The sequence below is a fragment of the Sciurus carolinensis genome, chromosome 1 (genome assembly GCF_902686445.1).
Source record: "Sciurus carolinensis chromosome 1, mSciCar1.2, whole genome shotgun sequence".
Classification (NCBI taxonomy): Eukaryota; Metazoa; Chordata; class Mammalia; order Rodentia; family Sciuridae; genus Sciurus; species Sciurus carolinensis.
Window position 1 is genome coordinate 172,063,228 of NC_062213.1, and position 23,814 is coordinate 172,087,041.

The following is a 23,814-nucleotide window of genomic DNA, read 5'->3' on the forward strand; positions in this document are numbered from 1 at the left end:
TGCACTAATTTGCAACCCCACCAGCAATGTATGAGTGTTCCTTTTTCACCACATCCTCGCCAACACCTATTGTTGCTTGTGTTCTTGATAATCGACATTCTAATTGGGGTGAGATGAAATCTTAGGGTAGTTTTGATTTGCATTTCCCTTATTACTAGGGATATTGAACATTTTTTCATGTATCTGTTGATTACTTGTACATCTTCTTCTGTGAAGTGTCTATTCATTTCCTTAGCCCATTTGTTGATTGGATTATTTGTATTCTTCTTGTAGAGTTTTTGAGTTCTTTATAGATTCTGGAAATTAGCGCTCTATCTGAGGTATGGTTGGCAAAAATATTCTCCCACTCTGTAGGCTCTCTCTTCACATTTCTGATAGTTTCCTTTGCTGAGAGAAAGCTTTTTAGTTTGAATCTATCCCACTTACTGATTCTTGCTCTTATTTCTTGTGCTATGGGAGTCCTGTTAAGGAAGTGTGATCCTAAGCCAACAAGTTGAAGATTTGGAACTACTTTTTCTTCTATAAGATGCAGGGTCTCTGGTCTGATTCCGAGGTCCTTGATCCATTTTGAGTTGAGTTTTGTGTAGGGTGAGAGATAGGGGTTTAATTTCATTCTATTGCATATGGTTTTCCAGTTTTCCCAGCACCATTTGTTGAAGAGGCTATCTTTTCTCCATTGCATATTTTTGGAACCTTTCTCTAGTATGAGAAAATTGTATTTCTTTGGGTTTGTGTCCATGTCCTCTATTCTGTACCATTGATCTACCTGTCTATATTGGTACCAATACCATGCCATTTTTGTTACTATTGCTTTGTAGTAGAGTTGAAGATCTGGTATTGCAATACCCCCTGCTTCGCACTTGCTACTGAGGATTGCTTTAGCTATTCTAGGTTTTTTATTCTTCCAGATGAATTACATAATGGCTTGCTCTATTTCTGCAAGGTACATCATTGGGATTTTAATTGGAATTGCATTGAATCTGTATAGCACTTTAGGTAGTATAGCCATTTTGACAATATTAATTCTGCCTATCCAGGAACATGGGATATCTTTCCATCTTCTAAGGTTTTCTTTCATTTCTTTCTTTAGTGTTCTGTAGTTCTCATTGTAGAGGTCTTTCACCTCTTTTGTGAGATTGATTCCCAAGTATTTTATTTTTTTTGATGCTTTTGTGAATGGGGTAGTTTTCCTAATTTCTCTTTCTGAAGGTTCATCACTTATGTATAAAAATGCATTGGATTTATGACCATTGATCTTGTAACCTGCTACTTTACTGAATTCACTTATGAGTTCTAAAAGTTTTCTGGTGGGATTTCTGGGTTCCTCTAAATATATAATCATGTCATCAGCGAACAGGGATAGTTTGAGTTCTTCTTTTCCTATTCGTATCCCTTTAATTTCTTTGGTTTGTCTGATTGCTCTGGCTAGAGTCTCAAGGACGATGTTGAATAGAAGCGGTGAAAGAGGGCATCCCTGCCTTGTTCCAGTTTTTAGGGGTAACGCTTTCAGTTTTTCACCATTTAGAATGATATTAGCCATGGGCTTAGCATAGATTGCCTTTACAATCTTTAGGAATGTTCCCACTACGCCAATTTTTTCTAGTGTTTTGAGCATGAAGGGATGCTGTATTTTATCGAATGCTTTTTCTTCATCTATTGAAATAATCATGTGATTCTTAACTTTAAGTCTCTTGATATGGTGAATGACTTTTTTTGATTTCCGAATGTTGAACCAACCTTGCATCCCTGGGATAAAACCCACTTGATCGTGGTGCACTATCTTTTTAATATGTATTTGTATGCGATGTGCTAAAATTTTGTTGAGAATTTTTGCGTCGATGTTCATTAAGGATATTGGTCTGAAATTTTCTTTCCTCGATGTGTCTCTGTCTGGTTTAGGTATCAGGGTAATATTGGCTTCATAGAACGAGTTTGGGAGGGTGCCCTCCTCTTCTATTTCATGGAATACTTTGAGGAGTATTGGAATGAGCTCTTCTTTAAAGGGTTTGTAGAACTCGGCTGAGAACCCATCTGGTCCTGGACTTTTCTTTGTTGGTAGGCTTTTGATGACCTCTTCTATTTCATTGCTTGAAATTGGTTTATTTAAGTTGTGTATGTCCTCCTCGTTCAGTTTAGGTAGTTCATATGTCTCTAGAAATTTGTTGATGTCTTCGAGGTTTTCTGTTTTGTTGGAGTATAGATTTTCGAAATAGCTTCTAATTATGTTTTGTATTTCACTCGTGTCTGTTGTGATGTTTCCTTGTTCATTCAGAATTTTAGTAATTTGAGTTTTCTCCCTCTTTCTCTTTGTTAGTGTGGCTAAGGGTTTATCAATTTTATTTATTTTTTCAAAGAACCAACTATTTATTTTGTTAATTTTTCCAATTGTTTCTTTTGTTTCGATTTTGTTGATTTCACCTCTGATTTTAACTATTTCCTATCTTCTACTACTTTTGGTATTGGTCTGCTCTTCTTTTTCTAGTGCTTTGAGCTGTAGTGTTAAGTCGTTTATTTGTTGATTTCTACTTCTTTTGAATGCGCCCCATGAAATAAATCTTCCTCTAAGTACTGCTTTCATAGTGTCCCAGAGATTTTGATATGATGTGTCTTTGTTCTCGTTTACTTCTAAGAATTTTTTTATTTCCCTCCTGATGTCTTCTGTTATCCATTCATCATATAATAGTGTATTATTTAATCTCCAGGTGTTGGAGAAGTTTCTGTTTTTTATTCTGTCATTTATTTCTAATTTCAATCCATTATGATCTGATAGAGTACAAGGTAGTATCTCTATCTTCTTGTATTTGCTAACAGTAGCTTTGTGGCATAAAATATGGTCTATTTTAGAGAAGGATCCATGTGCTGCTGAGAAGAAAGTGTATTTGTTCTTTGTTGGATGGTATATTCTATATATGTCCATTAAGTCTAAATTGTTGATTGTGATGTTGAGATCTATAGTTTCTTTATTCAATTTTTGTTTGGACGATCTATCCACTAGTGAGAGAGGTGTGTTAAAATCGCCTAGTATTATTGTGTTGTGGTCTATTTGATTTCTGGAATTGAGAAGGATTTGTTTGACGTATGTGGATGAGCCAATGTTCGGGGCATAGATATTTATGATTGTTATGTCTTGCTGATTTATGCTTCCCTTAAGCAGCATGTAATGTCCTTCTTTATCCCTTCTGACTAGTTTTGGTTTGAAGTCCACATTATCTGAAATGAGGATGGATACTCCAGCTTTTTTGCTGTGTCCGTGTGCATGGTATGTTTTTCCCCATCCTTTCACCTTTAATCTATGGGTGACTCTTTCTATGAGATGAGTCTCTTGCAGGCAGCATATTGTTGGATTTTTCTTTTTAATCCAATCTGCCAGTCTGTGTCTTTTGATTGATGAATTCAGGCCATTAACATTCAGGGTTATTATTGTGATATGATTTGTATTCCCAGTCAATTGACTCATATTTGTTTTTGACATGATTTGGTTTCTCCTTTATTTGGCTATTCCTTTAGGCTAGCACCTCCTGTTGCTGATTTGCATCGTTGTTTTTCATCTCTTCCTCATGGAATATTTTGCTGAGAATGTTCTGTAATGCTGGCTTTCTTTTTGTAAATTCCTTTAGCTTTTGTTTATCATGGAAGGATCTTATTTCATCGTCAAATTTGAAGGTAAGTTTTGCTGGGTATAAGATTCTTGGTTGGCATCCGTTTTCTTTCAGGGCTTGGTATATGTTGTTCCAGGCCCTTCTAGCTTTTAGGGTCTGGATTGAAAAATCTGCTGATATTCTTATTGGTTTCCCTCTGAATGTAATTTGATTCTTTTGTCTCACGGCCTTTAAAATTCTATCTTTATTTTGTATCTTAGGTATTTTCATAATAATGTGCCTTGGTGGGGTCTGTTGTAATTTTGTACGTTTGGAGTTCTATAAGCCTCTTGTACTTGGTTTTCCATTTCATTCTTCTGATTTGGGAAATTTTCTGATATTATTTCATTGAATAGATTGTTCATTCCTTTGGTTTGTTTCTCTAAGCCTTCCTCAATCCCAATAATTCTTCAATTTGGCCTTTTCATGATATCCCATAATTCTTGTAGATTCTGTTCATGATTTCTTACCATCTTTCTGTTTGGCCAACTTTTTTTTCAAGATTAAATAATTTGTCTTCATTGTCTGAGGTTCTGTCTTCCAGGTGTTCTATCCTATTGGTTATGCTTTCTATGGAGTTTTTAACTTGGTTTATTGTTTCCTTCATTTCAAGTATTTCAGTTTGTTTTTTTTTTTTCAGTATCTCTAACTCTTTATTGAAATGATCTCTTGCTTCCCGTATTTGGTCTTTTAACTGTTGATTGGTGCGATCATTTAATGCCTGCATTTGCTCTTTCATCTCCTCATTAGCTTCCCTGATCGTTTTAATTACGTACATTCTGAACTCCCTTTCTGCCATTTCTTTTGCTGTGCTGTCATTGGGTTTTATTGATGTAGTATCTAGTTTTGTTTGGGACATTTTTTTCCCTTGTTTTCTCATATTGGTCAGCTGTCAGTGGGACCCTGAGATATTGCAGTTTTCCGCTATTGGCTTATAGTATCCCGGTAGATTTCCAGTGTATCACCTCCTAGCCTTCAGTAGCCTGATGTCTTGGAGGAATCTGATAAAGCAGCTCATCCGAAGAAAACTGCCCCTAGCCCCCTACTGGTTCCACGGTTTGGAACTGGCTCTGTGCTGAAATGCTCTCACTGTGGGCCTGCACCGTGCAGCTGGCCTTGTGGGAGGAGCCCACTGCCGGAGTGTAGAAGGCTACCTTGGGAAGACTCTAGCTTCCCTGCCCAGCTCCAATAAGCCACTTCTATCTGGGCCTGCTTTACCCAGTGGGCAGCCTCACCCATGGCTCTATTTCAGTCCGAGTCTCTCAATGCCTCCCCTTCTTAACTCCTGGGTTCTGGAGCGACAGGGGGTGCAGTCTCCCTCTAGGACGCCATCTTGGATCACCCCGTGAAGAGAGCCTGCAGCCGGAGTGGGCAGAGCCGCCTGAAGAGGTCTCTGGCTGCCCTGCCCTGATCCCAGAGACTGCTTGCGGATCAAAGCTCTCCGTTGGTTCAGGGGCTTGTGGCTGGTTCTATGTAGAAAGACTCTCACTGGGCGGTCAGCTCCGAGAAGCTAGCCTTGAATGGCACCTCCCACCGCAGGGGTCCAGGCTACTTGGGGAAGTCTCTGGCTGCCCTATCTGGTCCCTGAATCTGCTTGCGTGCTGGAGTACACTGCGCTGCACTGGCTCCGGGACTCGGAGCTTGTTCTGGTCAGAAAGGCTCTCACTAGCGGGCCAGTTCCGTTCCGAGAACCTGGAGAAGCTGGCTGTGTGGGCGGGGCCCACCGCCGGAGTGCACAGGGCTGCCTGTGGATGACTCTAGCTGCCCTGCCCGGCTCCGATAAGCCACCTCTATCTGGGCCTGCCCCCCGGGCCGAGCTTTACCCAGTGGGCAGACTCACTCGTGGCTCTATTTCAGTCCGAGTCTCTCAATGCCTCCCCTTCTTAACTCCTGGGTTCTGGAGCGACAGGGGGTGCAGTCTCCCTCTAGGCCGCCATCTTGGATCACCCCGAATATACTGGATTTTTAAATGATGTGTTGAATATGTAGAATTTATTTTGCTTTGAATTTTTATTTTAGTTCATGGATTGCAAAATTGACCCTAAATTTTTATTTATTTTGTCCTCCACTTTCTCCTAATTGACATTTAATTTTTAACACAATTTTTGTGTTTAACTTTTAATTTTTAACTATTTTCAAAATCAGTTTCAGATTTATGAAAAAATTGTGCAGGTAGTGTATGGAGTTCTCATGTAAGTCCACTCCCTCATCCTCATCTCTCCTCCACACACACATACAATTTCACTTATTAACATCTTGCCTTTTTATACAAGGATTAAGAGAGATCCAACATTATTTTTCTCCAAAAATAATTAGTAAGTCATCTTTTCCATGATTAATTCAACTTTCTCCATTGATCCCAAAATCATTTTTGCCATAAACCAAATCCCCAGTGTATTTGAATTTCTAGACACTGTTTGATTGAAGTCTCTTTTCATGGGCTAATTTCAGATTTCAAAAACCTGATTGTATTTATGCAATAGACTTTATTATCTTGTAGATATAGTCCATACCATGGAGTTATTTTTAAATAGAGTTTTGATATAAAAAAATTTACAGAGATTGGAGTATCAAGATGGTGTAGTAAAATCAGCCTACAGTTCCCAGCTCCTCCAGTTTGGAATAAAAGCAGTGAGAGAACAGCTACTCAGAAAGTTTACTATTAATTTTGCTTTCTGCAATATCCAATTTTACAACTTATTATAGAGTATTACTCCCATTTCCACTTTTGGATGAGTGGAGATACAAAGAACATTTTCTATAAGTTTTTATGATTTATTAATATATGGTTTGCTCTCAAATGGTCAGTTACTCCTGATTATAATCTCTTCTCAAATAAGGGTTAGGGATTGATCACAGTAGGGTGAATATGTTGAGCAGTTGCTTTTGTGCTGAGATTTACCCTCAGACTAGGGCACATGATAAAGATAAAGCGACTCACTAAAAAGACTCTGACAATAGTGGAAGATATATCTAGCCCAGGGGATATTCAAATATCAAAATAGAACTACAGGAATGTGTCTGCTAAAGTTTATAACCCTTCAATAGTTGAACCCATAGATAATGAAATGGAAGAAATGGAAAAAAAATTCAAAAAGTTTACTGTTAAAATGATCAAAGTTCCAAGGATTGAACTAAGGGAGAAGATATAGGATATGAAAGAACAGATAGAGAGTCTGAAAAAGGAACTGAACAGAAGTCTTGATAAAAAAGAACTCAATCAAGTGAAGTACACAGTGGATAATCTCATCAATAAACTAATCAAGCAGAATAAAGACTATCAGACCTCAAAGACAGGGTGGATGAATTAGAACACTCAGTCAGTAATAAATAAAAAGTAAAGGAACTATGAACACAACATACAAGAGTTAAAAGACCAAACTTAAGATGAGAGATCTTGAGGAAGGACAAGCTAAAGATCACAGGTACAGAAAACTTTCATAAGCTAATAGCAGAAAATTCCCCTAATTTTGGGAAGGAAATGGACATACAGGTACCAGAAGCATTTACAAATCAAAATAGATAGGATCAGATAAAAAATTCTCCATGACATATTATAGTTAAAATGCCCAAAATTTATAATAAAGAAAGAATTTTAACAGGTACAAAGAGAAATGGCAAGTCACTAATAAGGTCAAACCCACCAGAATAACAGAATATTTCACAGAAGAAACGAAAGGATAGGAAGTTGTGTGACAACATATTTTAAGCTCTGGAAGAAAATAATTGCCAACCTAGCTTATCATATCCAGAAAACTATCCTTGAATAGTTTCTATCCAATAAAGAAATGAAAATATTCCAAGATAAGCATAAAATAAAATAAATTATAACCACTAAGTATTACAGAAGATACTTAAAGGAATTCTAACATGTAGAAGAAGAAGAAGATAAAATTAACCAAGAGATCAGGGTAAATAATAAATTCCATTAGAAAAGTAGATAAGTGAATGAGAATTAGGAATGATTCAATTATGAAAAATAAAACAAAATGACCAGTGATAGCATATACCCCTATAATAATACTAAGTTCAAATGGTCTTAATTCTCCCATTAAATGACATAGAGTGAAATATTAGATTAAAAAACAAGACCCAACTGTATGTTGTCCCCAAGAAACACATCTCATGGGCATAGATGTTCAGAGACTGAAAAGTGAAAAGATGGAAAATGATATTCCATGCAAATGGACTTTAAAAGCCAGCAGGGTTAACTACTCACATATCAGACCAAGCAGACTTCATGTCAAAATTAGTCAGAAGAGACAAAGAAGGTCACTACATCTGGCAAAAGGAAGATTCTAATAAGAACAATTAGTTACAAATATTTATTCCCCAAATGTCAGTACATCAAATTTCATAGAACAAACATTACTTGATATAAAGGGACTGACAGGCCCCAATACAATAATAGTGGAGCACTTCACCACACCATTCTCATAAGTCATTCTGATACAAAATCAAGAAAGACACATTGGATTAAACTCTCAATAGCCCAAATGACTTTAATAGAAATCTACAAAATATTTCATCCGAAAAAAGCTTAACACACTTTCTTTTCAGCAACTCATAGAACTTTGTCCAAAACTGATAATAAATTAAGCCAAAAAGCAATTTTGGCTTAGCAAATTTAAATACTTAGCAATTTTAAATAATCTCTTGCATCTTTTCAGATCAGAATGAAATGAAATTAGAAATTAACAATAAGAAAAACACAGAAATTCTACAAATATATGGACAGTGCACAAGGAACTTTTGAATGATAAGTAGATCATTGAAGAAATTGTGGAGGTGGATTTTAGAATTCAAGGAATCAAAAATGTTAAGATAACAGAATTTGTGGGATACAGTAAAGGCAGTTCTAAGAGTGAGATTTATATCTAAGAGTACCTACATTAAAAAAAATCAGAGAGATCTCAAACAAACAAGCTAATAATGCATCTCAATGCCTTAGAAAAACAAGAAAAATTCAATCCCCAAACTAGATAGAAAATAACTCATAAACATCAGAGCTGAAATTAATGAAATAGAAAGTAAAATAACGATACAAATGATCAATGAAATAAAGACTTGTGTTTTTTGGGGAAAAAATAAACAATATTGATAAACACTTAGACAAACTAACTGAAAGAAAGAGATACTTGCAAACCAAAATCAATCAAAATCAACTGTATTAAAAAGTACATACACCATGTTCAAATTTGTTTTATTCCAGAAATGCAAGCATGATTAGATGTGTACAAATCAACAAATGTATTACAGAATATACACAAAAATCAAGGGGAAAACACAGAATAATCTCAACAGATGCAGAAAAGGATTTCACAAAATTCAACATGCCTTCATGATAAAATTCATGAAAAAAGTAGGTCTAGGAAGAAATTCCCTCAACACAATGAAGGTTATATATGACAAAACTAAATGGGCATGATACTGAATGTAGAAAAGCTGCAAAATGTTTTTCAAAAATCAGGAGTTAGATAAGGATATCTGCTCTTGATACTGCTATTCACTATAGTACTTGAAATTTGAGCCAAAGCAATCAGTCAAGGGAAAGAAATAAAAGGAATGCCATAGGAAAGGAAGAAGTCAAATTATCCTATTTGCAGCTGATACAATCATATACTTTAGAAGACCCTAAATGTTGGATCAAATGACATCTAAAACTGCTGAGCAAATTCAGGAAAGTAGCAGGATACAAAATCAATATATAAGAATAAACAGCTTTTCTATATGCCCATAATGAATCTACCAAAAAAGAAATTAAATTCCATCTACAATAGCTTCCAAAAATATATTAAAATAAATCTACCCAAGGAGGTGACAAACCATAAAGCCAAAAGTTGATGTATAGATTCAGTGCAACCCATAAAAATATCAATGATATTCTTCATAAGACTAGGAAATTATAAAAAAGTATAAAATATAAAATTTTATACGAGGAAGTATAAAATTGCTAAAAGAAAAAAAAATACTTAGAATAGTCAAAGCAATCCTGAGCAAAAAAGAATAGAGCTGAAGGCATCACAATACAAATAACCAAATCAATAAATGGGAAAATTAACTGAACAGACACTTCTCAAAAGTACAAATGGTCAACAATTACATGGAAAATGTTCAATATCTTTGGCCCTCAGGAAAATGTATTTCAAAAAATTGAGATTCTATCTCACTCTCGTTAGAATGCCAACCATCAAGAATACAAATAATAATAAATATCAGTTAGGATACAGGGAAAAAGTAAATCTTGAACATTTTTGGTGGGAGTATAAATTAGTATAGCCACTGTGGAAATCAGTATGGTGGTTCCCCCCAAAATTACCATATGATCCAGCTATACCCCTATCAGTATTTATCCAAAGAATTAAACACACACATACATAAATGTACATACACACATGGAGTTGAATCAGCCATAAAGTAGAACTAAATTATATCATTTGCTGGAAAATGGATGGAACTGGAGAAAACCATGTTTAGCAAAATAAACCAGACTCATATTCCTAAATCTTATATTCTTATTCTAACACATGTACACACACACACACACACACACTCACACACACACACAATCTGGTCACAGTTACACACACCTGTAATTCCAGAAATTCAAGAGGCTAAGGCAGGAGGATAGCAAGTTCGAGGACAGCTTGGAAAACTTAATGAGAATCTGTCTCCAAATAAAATCTAAAAGGACTAGGTTGTAGTCCAGTGACAGAGAGCAACTGGGTTCAATCCCCAGTACTGAAAAAAAAAATCATGTCAAATACTCGATTCTTGTATGTGTCTTGAAAGAACAAAGAAAATAAATATGTGAATGCTAACCCACATGAAGGGAGGGTAGAGAGGGAAAAATATTTTTAAAAAACTTAGCAAATTATTTGGTTATATATAAAAATGAGAAAAACAATGATATGATTTAACCCCTCATCATTTTTATTTTCAAGTAGATATAAAGGTAAACAAGACAGCCAATGTATAATCACTCTCTGTGATTATTTTGTCTGTAACATATGCATTTAAAATGCACAAAATAATCTGTATTTTAGATACATAATTTAGTTTAATTGTTTAAGGAAATAAGATTAAATATACTTGCAATGCTCTAATATTTAAAACTATCCTCAAAGATTTATTATATAGGCATATGATAATTTGGGCATTAAACAACACCTAAAGTAGCGTTTCTTTCCATACACACAATAATTTTAACGTAAATATTTTGAATATAAGTTGATTAATCACACATTGATACTTGAGACAACTGAGTCCCCAAGGGTGAGAAAAGCCTAACCTGGTTTGGCCATCTTGACTAAGTGGCAATAGAACAGAAGGGACTGAGAGAGGTAAGATGGGCACCGTGTAGGGGAAATGGAGAGTACTGAGAGAACAACTGTTTTTCCTGTTTTTCATTTTCCCTTCAGTAAGTGGTGCAGAAGACAAAAATGAGAGAATCTGAAATGTCCCCTATTCACACATCTTATTCCAGTTAGGGGCTAATATCAGCCTTGAGAGTCTCTGAGTCTCTAACCTGAAAGAATATCTACTGTAACCAAAAAGGGAAAACAAAACATGACAAAGGAAACTTAGAGGAGCAGGCAGTGGCACTTCAGGATGTCTTGCTGGTAATTCCTAAGAGAGTTGAGATAGTTACATTATTAGAGAATAAGAGAAATAAAATTAAACATGCAATGAGTAGAATTTTCTAGAATTGAAAGATTCTTCCAATTCAAGAAGCCCTATGAAAATTATCCAGAGAAAGGATACATTCATACACAGATTCATTATAGTTAAAGTGCAGCAAATATTAAAAACAGTCTGAGACAGAGGGTTAAAAAGTTGAACAAATAGAGTGGAATAAGAAGGAACCATTAAACTTTTTCTTAACAAAGATATAAATCATTTAGCAGAAATGGAAGCCATATTTTCATGTTTTTTCAGGTAAAAAATTTCTTGAACTATTTTTCAAGCCAAGTGTGAAATTAAAATGTCTTCAGGGCAAACAAAATAATTGACTCTCAATAAGGTGTGTGTGTGTGTGTGTGTGTGTGTGTGTGTGTGTGTGTATGAGACAGAAACAGAGAGTGAGAGAGTGAGAGAGAGAAAAAGAGAGAGAGAGAAAGAGAGAGAGAGAGAATGACAATGATTTAAATAGAAGGTGTGTCCTAATTCACACTCTCACTTTTGGTTACTGTTTCCCTTCCCAGAAGAATTCATTGTGAAAGCCTTAAAGGGGCCAATCTTGGCCCCATTTGGTGGACAAGTTGAGCTCAGTTGCCAGTTGTCTCCACCACAGAGTGCGCAACACATGGAGATTCGCTGGTTCCGCAACCGCTACACACAACCCATTTACCTGTACAAGGAGGGAAAGGACCTCTATGGAGAAACTACCTCCAGGTATGTGGAGCGGACAGAACTCCTGAAAGATGCCATTGGAGAAGGTAAAGTGACCCTCAGGATCTTTAATGTCAGTGTTGATGACGATGGGCAGTACCACTGCTTCTTCAGAAACGGTGATTTCTCTGAAGAGGACATCACAGAAGTGAAGGTCACAGGTGAGATGGGTCCCTCTGAGGTTTCTATGCATCTGTGATTCTCAACCCATCTGAGGCTGAGTATTAGAAAAACCCTCAGTGTTTCAGACTATTTCCTTACTACATTGTTTGATTAGCAAGTTCAAATTCATGCACTTAGTTTCTGAACCGGGAAGAATAGAGGATCACGAATGAAAACCGTGTCTGTGCAAACAACCACTCTATCAGTAAATACCTTCTTTTTATGTCCACATTCATCTTTAGATTTCTAAAAGACCAATAATCATTTTAAGATTTGTTTGTGTTTTCAGTTATTCCTGTAGCACTTTAGTAAAATTTTACAAGCAACCTGAATCTTTACAAAAGTCTCCTAAAGATAATTCTATTTTTACTTCTCCCTGACTCAACTGACTGATTATTTAGTGCTAGATTAATTTTCTTAAATCTATTTCAAAAAAATCTTTATCTACAATCTTCAGTGTCCTCAGATATATATGCTATATATTATATGGTATATGCAAGCACATAGTATTTAAGTCAAGCTCCTCACCCTTTAAATTATTCTGAATGACAGAGAAATGCAATGGAGATTGAGTAAACGGAAGGATTTCATGTATGTGAGTACTCACATGTAGGACTCCAGGTCTATACATGTTTAATGACACCTAACTCTTTAGTCTAGATATGAGCTACCTAATATGAGGTGACCACTTAAATTTACATTTAAATGAATTAAAATTAAAGAAATAAAATTAAATTTTCAGTTCTGAAATCTCACTGACTCCATTTCATGTGCTTACTAATCTTATATAGAACATAGCTACTGTATTAGCACAGATGTACACTTTTTCTGTTGTTGCAGAAAGTCTCATTAGAGAGATCTGCTTTGGGGCTACACTTTAAGTCTCTATTCATTCTTTCTTTGCTCCCACATTAGGCAATCTTATGTCTCAGGCAATATCTTAAAATTTTTCAAAAGTTTTTTTCTCTAAATTAACATGTACTCTGATGACACTAGTATATTACCTGCTTATGCAAGACATATATGTAAATACCTATTATATATAATGAACCCATAAGTTAAAGTTTCAGTTTAAGTTGCAAACTTGAGTTTTATACTGTTATCTATCAATTATTTATAATTTATCATGGTGGCTCAAAAGTGACTAGTGATGAAGATAGAAGAAAAGATGAAGCCATAATATCTATGAGGTCTGTAATCTTGATTGATTTTATTCATTATTATAATCCAAGGACCTATATAAGACTTTAAGATTTAGTAAATAACCAGTAAACATTTTTGAATGAATGAATAAATAAGTTAAACAAAGAGGCATTTCCTTACCTAACTTATTTAGGTCAAGATGTTCTTAATATATTGTATCCCTTCTGCCTGGATTATCTTCTTTCCCTTTGAATTAGCATCTCATGGCAATCAGGGCCCCACAGAGTTTTGAATAACTTTATATCAAAGAATACTTACTGAAATGAGGGAGGAAAGGTTGTATTTCTCTGCTATGTTTTCTTTTCCTTTTATCTAACAATATTGTTTTCCCCCTTCATATCCCACCAGCTACAAGCTCAGACATACAGATTTTTATGCATCCTCCCAATACCAAAGGTCTTATTATGGACTGTCATTCAGGAGGTTGGTTCCCACAGCCTCAAATGGAATGGAGAGACAGCAGAGGAGAGGTCCTTCTGCCTACATCAAAATCTCACTCACAGGATAGAGACAAATTGTTCAACATGAAGATGACCCTTCTTCTCAGTGATTCCCACCCTGGGACTGTCACTTGCTACCTTAGAAACCCTCTAACTGGCCAAGAGGAAAGAATAAGCTTTGTCTTATCAGGTGAGATCTGTGCCTTTGTTCTTCAAATGATAGCCATTGTCATATGAGATATAAACAAAACAGAAAAATTCCCTTGCTTTCTTCATTTGGTTTCCAAGACATTAGTTTCTCTTGGATTTATTCATCATCTTACTTGCTGTCTTCCTTATTCTCTTTGCTATATTCATTATTTTTTACTGTTTTCTTGATTTTGGAGTTACCAGGGCATAGTTTTTCAACCTCTTCTCTTTTATGAGTTCATTTCGCCTCATGTCTTTAGAGATCATCAATACGATGATGGCTTCTCACAGTTCATCTCCTGGCCAGACCTCTCTCCCACTCTGTTCTCACCTCCAACTCAGCATCTCAACATAGTCTAGCAAGTATCTCAAGCCATGCATATCAAAAACTACACTCTTCATTTAGTTTACTACCCTCCCAACCACATTTTATATTTTTAGTTTCTCAGAATAAAATCCTTAAATTTATCCTTGACTCCATTTTTTTCTCTCATATTCTATAATACCTGTCAAGAAATAATGCTGTATCCATCTCTAAAACATATCTGGTGTCTCATCACCTCTCACCCCCTCACCACTGCCATCCAAGTCAGACACCATGCCCCTCTGAGTGATAAAATGCCATAGCACCTGAAAGATTCCCATTTCTGCTCTTATTCACATGGCATATGCTCCACATGCAGGCAGCAAGACCCATCTCAAAGACGAGACATAAAACATCACCCTCTTTCAAACCCTGCAGTAGTTTTCCATTTTAATTAGAATAAAATTCCCCACAATATCCTGCATTGCCCTGTGTTCCTATTACCTATCTGGCCTCATCTTCCGGGTTCTCCTTTGTCCACTCTAGTCACACAGACTCTTTGCTGTCCCCATTCATGCTCCTGCCTTGCAGGTCTTTGCCTTAATTGTTCCCTCTTTCTAGAATGCTGTAAATTCCATTAACTCCCCTTATCTCCTTCACGTCTATGCTAAACTCTCACCTTCTTAATAAGGACTGCTTTGACAAGCCAACCTGAAAAAGTGCAACCTGCTCCCTCCACCTGGGGTCCCCTGTCTCCTCACACTTCTTTAATTTTTCTTTTTTAGTATTATTACTTTTTAACCCACTGCATAGCTTAATGATTATATTTATATTCTCTTAATGATCTCACTCTTCAAAACATAAAGGTAGGGATTTTTGTTGATTTTATTAATTGAGACACCCCAACTGCTTCAGTTATTGCATGGCATACAGTACTTAAAGAATCAATAATTGATACTTAAATGATTGAAATAAAACAAAAAATGTGCCTTGTAAACTACCAAGTATATATGTATGTATTAAGTGTGTGTATAAATTCCTGAAATTGGTGTTGGAACCAGAAGCTGAGAAGTATATTATAACTCACGTATATTATAATAAGAATATTAATTCCCCTAACAGTCTTAGCAATTTACTTCATTCAAAACACTTTTGCATTTATTTTCTCATTTGATATTCAAAAAATAAGCTCATATTATAGTTGTGTTAGAAACAGGAGGACAAATTGTTGAATAAGATAAAGAAAGATTAATCTGCCAACTCTCTGTCCCTAAAGTTCATGGCAGATATAGAAGGGAAAATAATTTACTTGCAACTTCAGTAAATAATAAGAGACATATCTTTTTGAATTAACACTTTCTTAAGTAGACATGTACTTTTCTACAAACCTTTGTCTTAAAAAGAATTTAACACCAACTTTGGGGAAAAAATTTCCATTCCAGGAAATACTGACATCTCAGGGAGATCTGATGTTCCATTCATGAAATCAGAATGCATGGAAAGAGTAAAAACTTGTCATAAAGAAAAATTTAATCTTACTTAGGATTTTGTCCCTGCCTGACTTGTGAGTAGGCAAAGGTCTGTTTTGACCTCATTGGGTTGCAGCAAGTGAAAGGGTTTACCTGGGTAAAGAATTAGTTCCAAAGCAGTGGGGGTCTCAGTCCTGTGAAGTATTACATGCATGGAAAACGTCAATGCAATACAGGTTTATGCCACACTAAACATCCAAAATGGCATATCAGAAACATTGATTGGCTCTAGAGCAGCCTCCTGGATTTATTTCCTCATACAGTGTTGCAGGATATAATGTCATGTTCTAGGTATGATAGGAATCTTTCCTCTGGGAAGAAAGACATCAGATTTGTAGAAAAAAAATGACAAGGTCATGCCCAATATGCACAAGCCGGTAAGCCAAAGTAGATGCTTGTTCATATCAATAGGAGAAAAAATTTTACATAAAATATGTCTTTGAATGTATTTGAGAAGAGTAATGCCAGACCCTAAGAGTACATTGATTGGCAAATTCAGAACTGTACATATTCTCATGGTTTAGATAAGAGGACTGAGGATTGAATCAGAACTGACCTTATTCTAGTACCTGAAAACCTGCATCTGAGTCTTAGCTCTGCCTCTTTCTTTTACCCAGGGATCTCATGAAACAGAATGCATGGGAGGAAATACAGAGAGGGGGTTCCCAATCTGGCTTAGGTCTAATATTCCAGGGAGAAGGGGTCTTGAATGGGAATATGAATCAAGATGAATCACCATTTTTAATTGGGTGGGTCCCAACACTCCAAGTTTCCTAAGAGGTAAGATCTGTAACTCTCCATTTCAGATCAACTGTTTTCACATAAGAAAATTTGGAAAATTATTATGGTTACACTTGTGATGGTGCTGATAGCCTCCATTGCATTTCCCAGTGTTGCACTCTGTCGCAAACAACCAGAACGAGGTAAGCAGGTTTGAAGAATGGGAGCTGCGTAGTGGAAGAGGGGAGAGAGCTCTTTGTTCCCAAGTCTGTCTTCTTGAGACATTCTAAACTCTTGGGCAATGTGTTAGACATACGTCCTACACCCGTTTTTTGGTCCTAGATATTTTGCTCTTGTTGCTGGAGCCGCTTACAGTGTTATTTATCTGAAAGCCTGAGCTTCTTGCACCTTAAACAAGTGGAAACCTCTTTCTTACAGTAATAGGCAAACAAACTTGGAAAGCTTTCAATAGCATCTAACACCATTCATACATATTTCTCACTTGTAAATGACCTTGTGAGTAACAGAAAATAACATATTAAACTGCACATTGCCACGAACAGGCTGCATTAGGAAAACAGACCACACAGGGTGAGGTACACTAGTTTTAGTTTAACTAAAGTAAATTTTTGTTTAGCTTGTCTGCTTATTAATAAGTTTCAAGGACTTTTAAAAATTATTTCCCTGCTTCATTCAACCTTTTAATGTACTTCTTTCTTTATTGCATTCCTCTTTCTATGTATCTTATGCTTTATTGAGCCTTTTAAGGCCACATGTGTTGTTCTAGATAGCTCTTCAGTGATTGTACTGAAATATTTTTCTGTCTTGATCTTTACAAAGCAAACTGCCTCCTGTTATTCAACTGTTCCCTTCTGGCATAATTTAACTCCTAACATTTTATTCTTTATCTAGTAGTTGTTCTTGAATCATTTGAAATGAATCATTTTCAAGGTGTCAGAGTTCATTCTATGGTAGGAATTATCACCAGGAGAGGCTAAAACTTTATTGAGTTTTTACTATTAAGAAACACTATTCCAATAACTTTACAATTATGAAGGTATTTCATCTCTACAATGCAATTTGAACTAAATGTTATTACTATGCCCATTTTCCATATGATGAAAATTAGGCATTTCAAAGTTAAGTATTGCATCGAAAAATCACAAAGCTGATAACAGTAGGAAATAAAATTGAATATAAACCAAATAGATTGACTATAAACCACCTTATACTCAATATCCTATATTTTAATCACTAAGTTAAACTGTTCATTTAACTCTCTAGCAGAGGGATATTTTTCTCTTGTTGCTGGAGCCACTTACAGTGTTATTTATCTGAAAGCCTGAGCTTCTTGCACCTTAAACAAGTGGAAACCTCCTTCTTACAGTAATAGGCAAACAAACTTGGAAAGCACGTAGGCAAACACGTAGTAGTAAGTCTTCACAGCATGAAATAATTTCATGAAGAGAAGAGACAGCCAAATGATACTACCATGATATGTGCTAAATAGGATTTTAAGTAAGATGTTGTCTGAAGACCTTTTCATTCGTGCTATTCTTGTATCTAAAGATCTTGTAACCCATCTCCTGATCTCTAATGACGCCCACTGATTGATGGGCCAGGTGGAGTAAAGATTAATTGCTTTCCTCCAGTACTGTTTAGCCTCAGCCCAAAACCTGTACCAGCCCTTATTCCTATCATCAACAGCTCTGATATTTCAGTGCTAATCTTTAGTCCTATTATAAATGAATACTTGGAGATGGCATCAAAATACAGCTGTTGCTTTCTTTTGCACTTTCCCCCAAATCCAAAGTGCCTCCCCACCAGTAACCAGTGATTATTAACACCTCTTTTTTCTTCAGGTAAATGCTGCAGCAAGAAATTTCCTTTGTTAGTGGGTGCAGGAATAGTCTTTTCTTCAGTTGTTCTAGATATCGTACTCACTGTCTATTTGTATAAGCATCAAAGAGGTATGTGGGATCAAAAGAGGGCAATTTCCTATAAATATTTTGTTTCCAAAGGTCCAGTGGCTGTTAAGACACTTAGCCAAAAAGAAGTTATACTTGTTTGAACTACAGGAACAATAGACCCTTGTGCCACATGTCATAGGATTTGGATTCCAGCCTCCTGAATTTTACAGGCTTAATGATACCACACAAATTACTAATGTTTCTGCTCCCAGAGAAAGAATTTTTTGAATTTAATAGTATTATTTTTTCCCCAAATCCAACCATCAACCCTTCACCTTATTTATTATTCTAATTCTTTCTCTACTTTTCACCTAAAGGAGATAATAATTCACTATTCTAATTTTTGGGGTCATATATTTCTTATAGAGATTGATGACCCCCAAAATCATAGTGTGAATGTACACCTGAAACTGATCCTCTCCTCATTGGCTCTCTTTGAGTGTGAAATTAAGACAGATAATTTTCTAAAAGTTTGGATAGTTGAACTCAGCATTTGAGATGTGCCATCCATAAGATCTTTGAGGTCCCTGTGGAAATTGTATGTACAAAATAATGACCAATAAGATAAAGTAATTTTTATAATAAGTCAGTAATAGCCAAAACCACAATGCATAAATCATAAAGTAGGAATGGACTCTTCACAACTGCCAGCCACAGGGATGAGGGATGTGTAGCTGCTACCCAATACCATTTCTTCTATGAAAATAAATGCAAAAGAATTAAAAGGTATAGATGTTTAGCTATAGATGTCCTGTGAAAAGTGAAAGATAATATGTTGTAAATTCATATTGTTTGTCAACATATATTTTACAAATCTCTTCTACTACTCTAGCTTACCTTTTCTTTTTCATAACAGTATTCCTTGAAAAGCAGAAAAATCATTTTTTTTTATGGTAAAGTGTACACAATGAAATAGTTACCATTCTAACTCTAACATTCAGGGATATTAAGTACATTCACATTGTTCTGCAACCATCACCACAATCCATCTCCAAAAAACTTATTTTCCCAAACTGAAATTCCATACCATCAAACAATGATTTCCTATCTTCACCTCCATCCCTGGAAACCACCACTGTATTTTCTCTCTTTATAGCTTTGCATTTTGTAAGTACCTCACATATGTCAAATCATATAATATTTGTCCATTTTTAATGGGCATATTTTACTTAGCATAATGTCCCCAAGGTCCATTCATATAACATATTGAAAAATACCCATCATTTTTAAGGTTGAGCAATATTCCTTTGTATTGCTATAAGATACATTTATTCATTCATTCTCTGATAGATGCTTGGGTTGCTTCATGGTTTAGCTCTTATGCTCAGAGCTACTGTGAACATGGGTAAACAAATATCTCTTCTAAATCCTACTTTCAATACCTTAGGATGTATACACAGATATGAAGCTTTTCTTAGAAACTTTCATATTACCAAATGGGATAATAGCTATCTATAATTGCTGTAGGAAAGTAAGTTTTAATAGGCTAGATATACAGTAGTGAAAAGGGTCACTTAATTGTTGGCAATGGTGCTGCCATCACAAGACGCAGTGACCAATATTATGAGCTGTGGGCTTTTTTCACTTTAGAATCACCCAGAAAAGATACTTTAAAGGACATTTCTGCTCCCGATGACAGTATGACTCTTGGGAATTGTAAGATTTCTTACAATTTCAGAGATTTTGTTCATCTAAGAGTATTCTATTTCACAATATCCCTTACCAGTTGCCAAATTTTCCAGGATCTTCAGCACTAGATAAAGCAGATAAAGGGACAAGTATCCATCTTTCCTTCAGACTCTGGCCAGTCAGAGCTAGCACCATGGTATAGAGCAGAAGAATAGATATCTACCACTTCATAGCCCTCTCCGCTTTAGTCCAAGCATGCTTATCTCCAGGATCATCCATGTAGCCCAACTTCCTTCTCTCCCACTCTCATAACTCCAAAAAGTACAGAATAATAGTAACCTGAAAAGTAAATCTATCATAAATCTTTAATAAAGCACTCCTTTCTGAGTGTCAGCCTTCCTAATTCTTCATGTCTCCCAGTTCCTGCTTCAGATCGACTATTTGCATTGGATGCTATCTGGGTGGAAGATGTGATTGTGGCCCTGTGGGTGCTGATGGTCTTCATCACCATGCTCATTTCTCTTATTTACTTCACAATGAAAGGTAAATGGAATGGGAAATTCAGAATGCATGGTACCTTTGACTGATAACTAGATGTCCAGAAGGGTAACCTTTCTGGTTCTTCTGTCTTAATAACTGGAGAAAGGAATGAAGATCTGTGTTCTATATAAGGATTTGCCGATTGTAGCCTTCTTGAGGTTCGTGGGGTTTCTCCTAGTGCCAATGTTAGTGGCTCAAAATCCATTGACAGTCTCAACTCTGATTACTCAGTTATGACAACTCTCCCAAGTAAATGTGGAAGGCTCAGCTTTGTCTCATCTACAGTCTCTGAAACTTTTGTATATTGATCTCTTTGAGAAACACACTCAATTTCTTCTCGTATGATCTCAAAGGCAGAATTGAACATTTAACACCATAGTTTTCTCTTTCAGAAACATGTGGGTGTCCACAGAGGCAGGACCAGAACATTTATGAACCAATATTCATAAAGGACATATGTCTTTGAAACATTCCCTAACTCAAATAAATTCTTCTTGTGACAATGGAAGGGAAGATAGAACTAGTGACCCAGGAAGGAAATTTTTACACTTAATTCCTGTGTCCTACCAATAACCTACAATCTTAAAGACTTCTATTTTTAAAATGTACTTGGTTAACCAAATGTACATATTCTTTATTACCCTCAGCTTTTCCCTCAAATAAAATGCAAATCCATGGTGAGTTATTATGCAAAATACAAAGAAATTATTTTTTCCCTAAGTAAAGAAGACCCAGAACCCAGAACACAAAAGAACCATCTACTCTGTTTTCATCTTTGCAACCACTGACTGGTTTTCTTTAGATAACCTACTGAGAGCAGAGGGGTGTTCAGTTGTTCAACTAAGACAAGCCAAAATGACAATCCCAGTCACTATTGCAGCAATATTAGAGTTCAGAAGGCTTTCCACTTGTTTGGTTTGGATCTGGAATGTCCCCAAAAGCTCATGTGTTGGGAGATTGATTTTCAATATAGCAAGGTTCAGAGGTGGGGCTTTTCAGCAATGATTAGGGCTTGGACTTTATCAGTGGATTAATCCACTTGATGGATTAATAATTTGAATGGACTGATAGGTGGCAACTGTAGGCAGATGGGCATGGTTGGGGGAGGTAGGGTCCTAGGGGTGTACCCTTGAGGACTATATCTTCTCCCTGTATCTTCTCTCTCTCTGCTTCCCAGTTGCCATGAACTGAGAAGCTTTCTTCTGCCATACATTTCCACCATGATGTTCTGCCTCACCTTGGTAATGTTATAGAGCTTCATAGCAAGAACCTCATGAGCATATAATCAAATTTGAAAATGATCAGAACAGGTGGCATATTTAAATGCCCTTAGCTGCAAAATTTTTAAATAAATTAGCAAACAACTGCAATAATTAGATCAATTTTGCTTTCAAAAGATTTATTTTTTTGTAGTTACATTCTCTGTACCCTCTCACTGGACTTTAGCTCCTTTTATATGTTGAAAAGTTGATCATTTCCATTCCATGTTTCTTATGTTTCAAAATTTTCCCAGTTTTGGGAGTCAAAAATATGTATAAGAATATTTAGAAAAAAATGAAAAAACAAAAAGCACAGACCCAAGGTAACTTCTGATGTGTCTTGCAATACAATCACCAATTTTATTTTGCAATAGTTGTTCCTAAGTGAAGCACAATATAAATTTATTTTTATTTAAGTTATGAGGATTAAAATTGAAAGGAAGAGACAAACACACAGGGGCAAGGAGACAGAATATCTTTTGATTACAATTTTAACAGTGTATATGTTTACTTCAGTTCTGAAGAATATGAAAATTAGGTGAGGTTCTTTTCTTGGGCAAGTTTATTCTTTATAGGCTTCCTCCCAGGAGATATTTTAAGCTAAGGAATTAAAGTTAAGCCATTTCTAAATAAATGTGGTTTCTTGTAGCTTTTCCAACTATCTCTGGCATCTCAGAGGAAGTCAGCATGTTCTCAAACATGTTCTCATCTCAACAATTTGCCTTTAGTAAGATGTGCATTTACTACCTTAAGTAAACTTTATTTCCTTGACAGATCGCATGCAAAGCGAAAGGACAGAACAGATATCAAAGGTCTCATCTGAAACTGTGAATAGAGAGACCACAGTGAAACAAGGTGCTAACCCCTTTGACCGTGCAAATATCCATATGTTCCAATTTCTACGTGGAGGTAAATATACATTTGGGCATTCAGATTTGATTTACAACTCTTGTAAAAATTATGATAACTCAAAAAAGTGATGGAAATACAATAAGATGAGTTAAAGGGATAACAATAAACCCATTAATCTACATGGCAAAATGTAAGTTTTTCTCTGAAAATAGAAATAAATGTATTTCAGTATTAAAGAAAACTATTATTAAGCCAGACATAAGAAGACAAATAACACATGCTCTCACTCATTTCTGGAAACTAGTAAGTCAATTTTTGTAGAAGAACAGAATGGAATAGTGGTTACTAGAGACTGGGAAGAGGGAGGGGAAATGGAAAGAGGTTCAGTAAGGGGCCCCAAGACACAGAATGGAGGAATGGCATCTGGTTCCTTTGCATCTTAGGGTAACTATGGGCTAAAACAATCTATGATATATTTCCAAACAGCTAACAGAGTACACAGTTCACAACATATAAAAATGATGAATATTTAGAGAAGTAGAAATGCACACATTTGTGATTTGAAATTAGCACAAACAACTTGAAGAGAAAATGTCAATAATTAATAAGAACAAATTGAATTTTTATCATCTACTGTTTTGGTAGTAGTGGGGATTTAACCCAAGGGAACTCTATCACTGAGCTACATCCCTGCCTTTCTTATTTTTATTTTGAGATAGGGTCTCACTGAGTTTCCCAATCCAGCCTCAAATTTGCCATCCTCCTGCCTCAGTCACCCCACTACCTGGGATTACAGGCATGTATCACTCTACTCAGTCTATCCCACTTTTTGATTAGGTATTTATTGCAGCTCTGAATGAAATTGTAAAAGATAGGAAGGGTAGGAGAGGCAGAGAGAGAGAAGGAGAACAATTTTTTCTAAGGATGCAAATGAAATTCAATAAGTAAATACAATAAGTTTTCTTACATGGCCATAAATATATTTTAA

The 23,814-nt window shown here is 35.8% G+C and overlaps 1 protein-coding gene across 7 annotated transcripts in view; it reads left to right on the top strand.

Annotated features, from left to right (window-relative positions):
- Positions 1–23,814, top strand: part of LOC124985989 (putative selection and upkeep of intraepithelial T-cells protein 1 homolog) — a 30,968-nt gene that overhangs the window by 6,049 nt on the left and 1,105 nt on the right. For 2 of the 7 annotated variants that reach the window (XM_047554635.1, XM_047554637.1), the window contains 6 exons: positions 11,843–12,190; positions 13,743–14,024; positions 16,663–16,779; positions 18,439–18,546; positions 20,596–20,718; positions 22,749–22,883. In XM_047554635.1, the coding sequence (XP_047410591.1) occupies positions 11,843–12,190; positions 13,743–14,024; positions 16,663–16,779; positions 18,439–18,546; positions 20,596–20,718; positions 22,749–22,883 (1,113 nt within the window). The remainder of the gene's footprint in view (positions 1–11,842; positions 12,191–13,742; positions 14,025–16,662; positions 16,780–18,438; positions 18,547–20,595; positions 20,719–22,748; positions 22,884–23,814) is intronic. The other 5 variants (XM_047554636.1, XM_047554638.1, XM_047554639.1 and 2 more) reach the window with 4 other exon arrangements.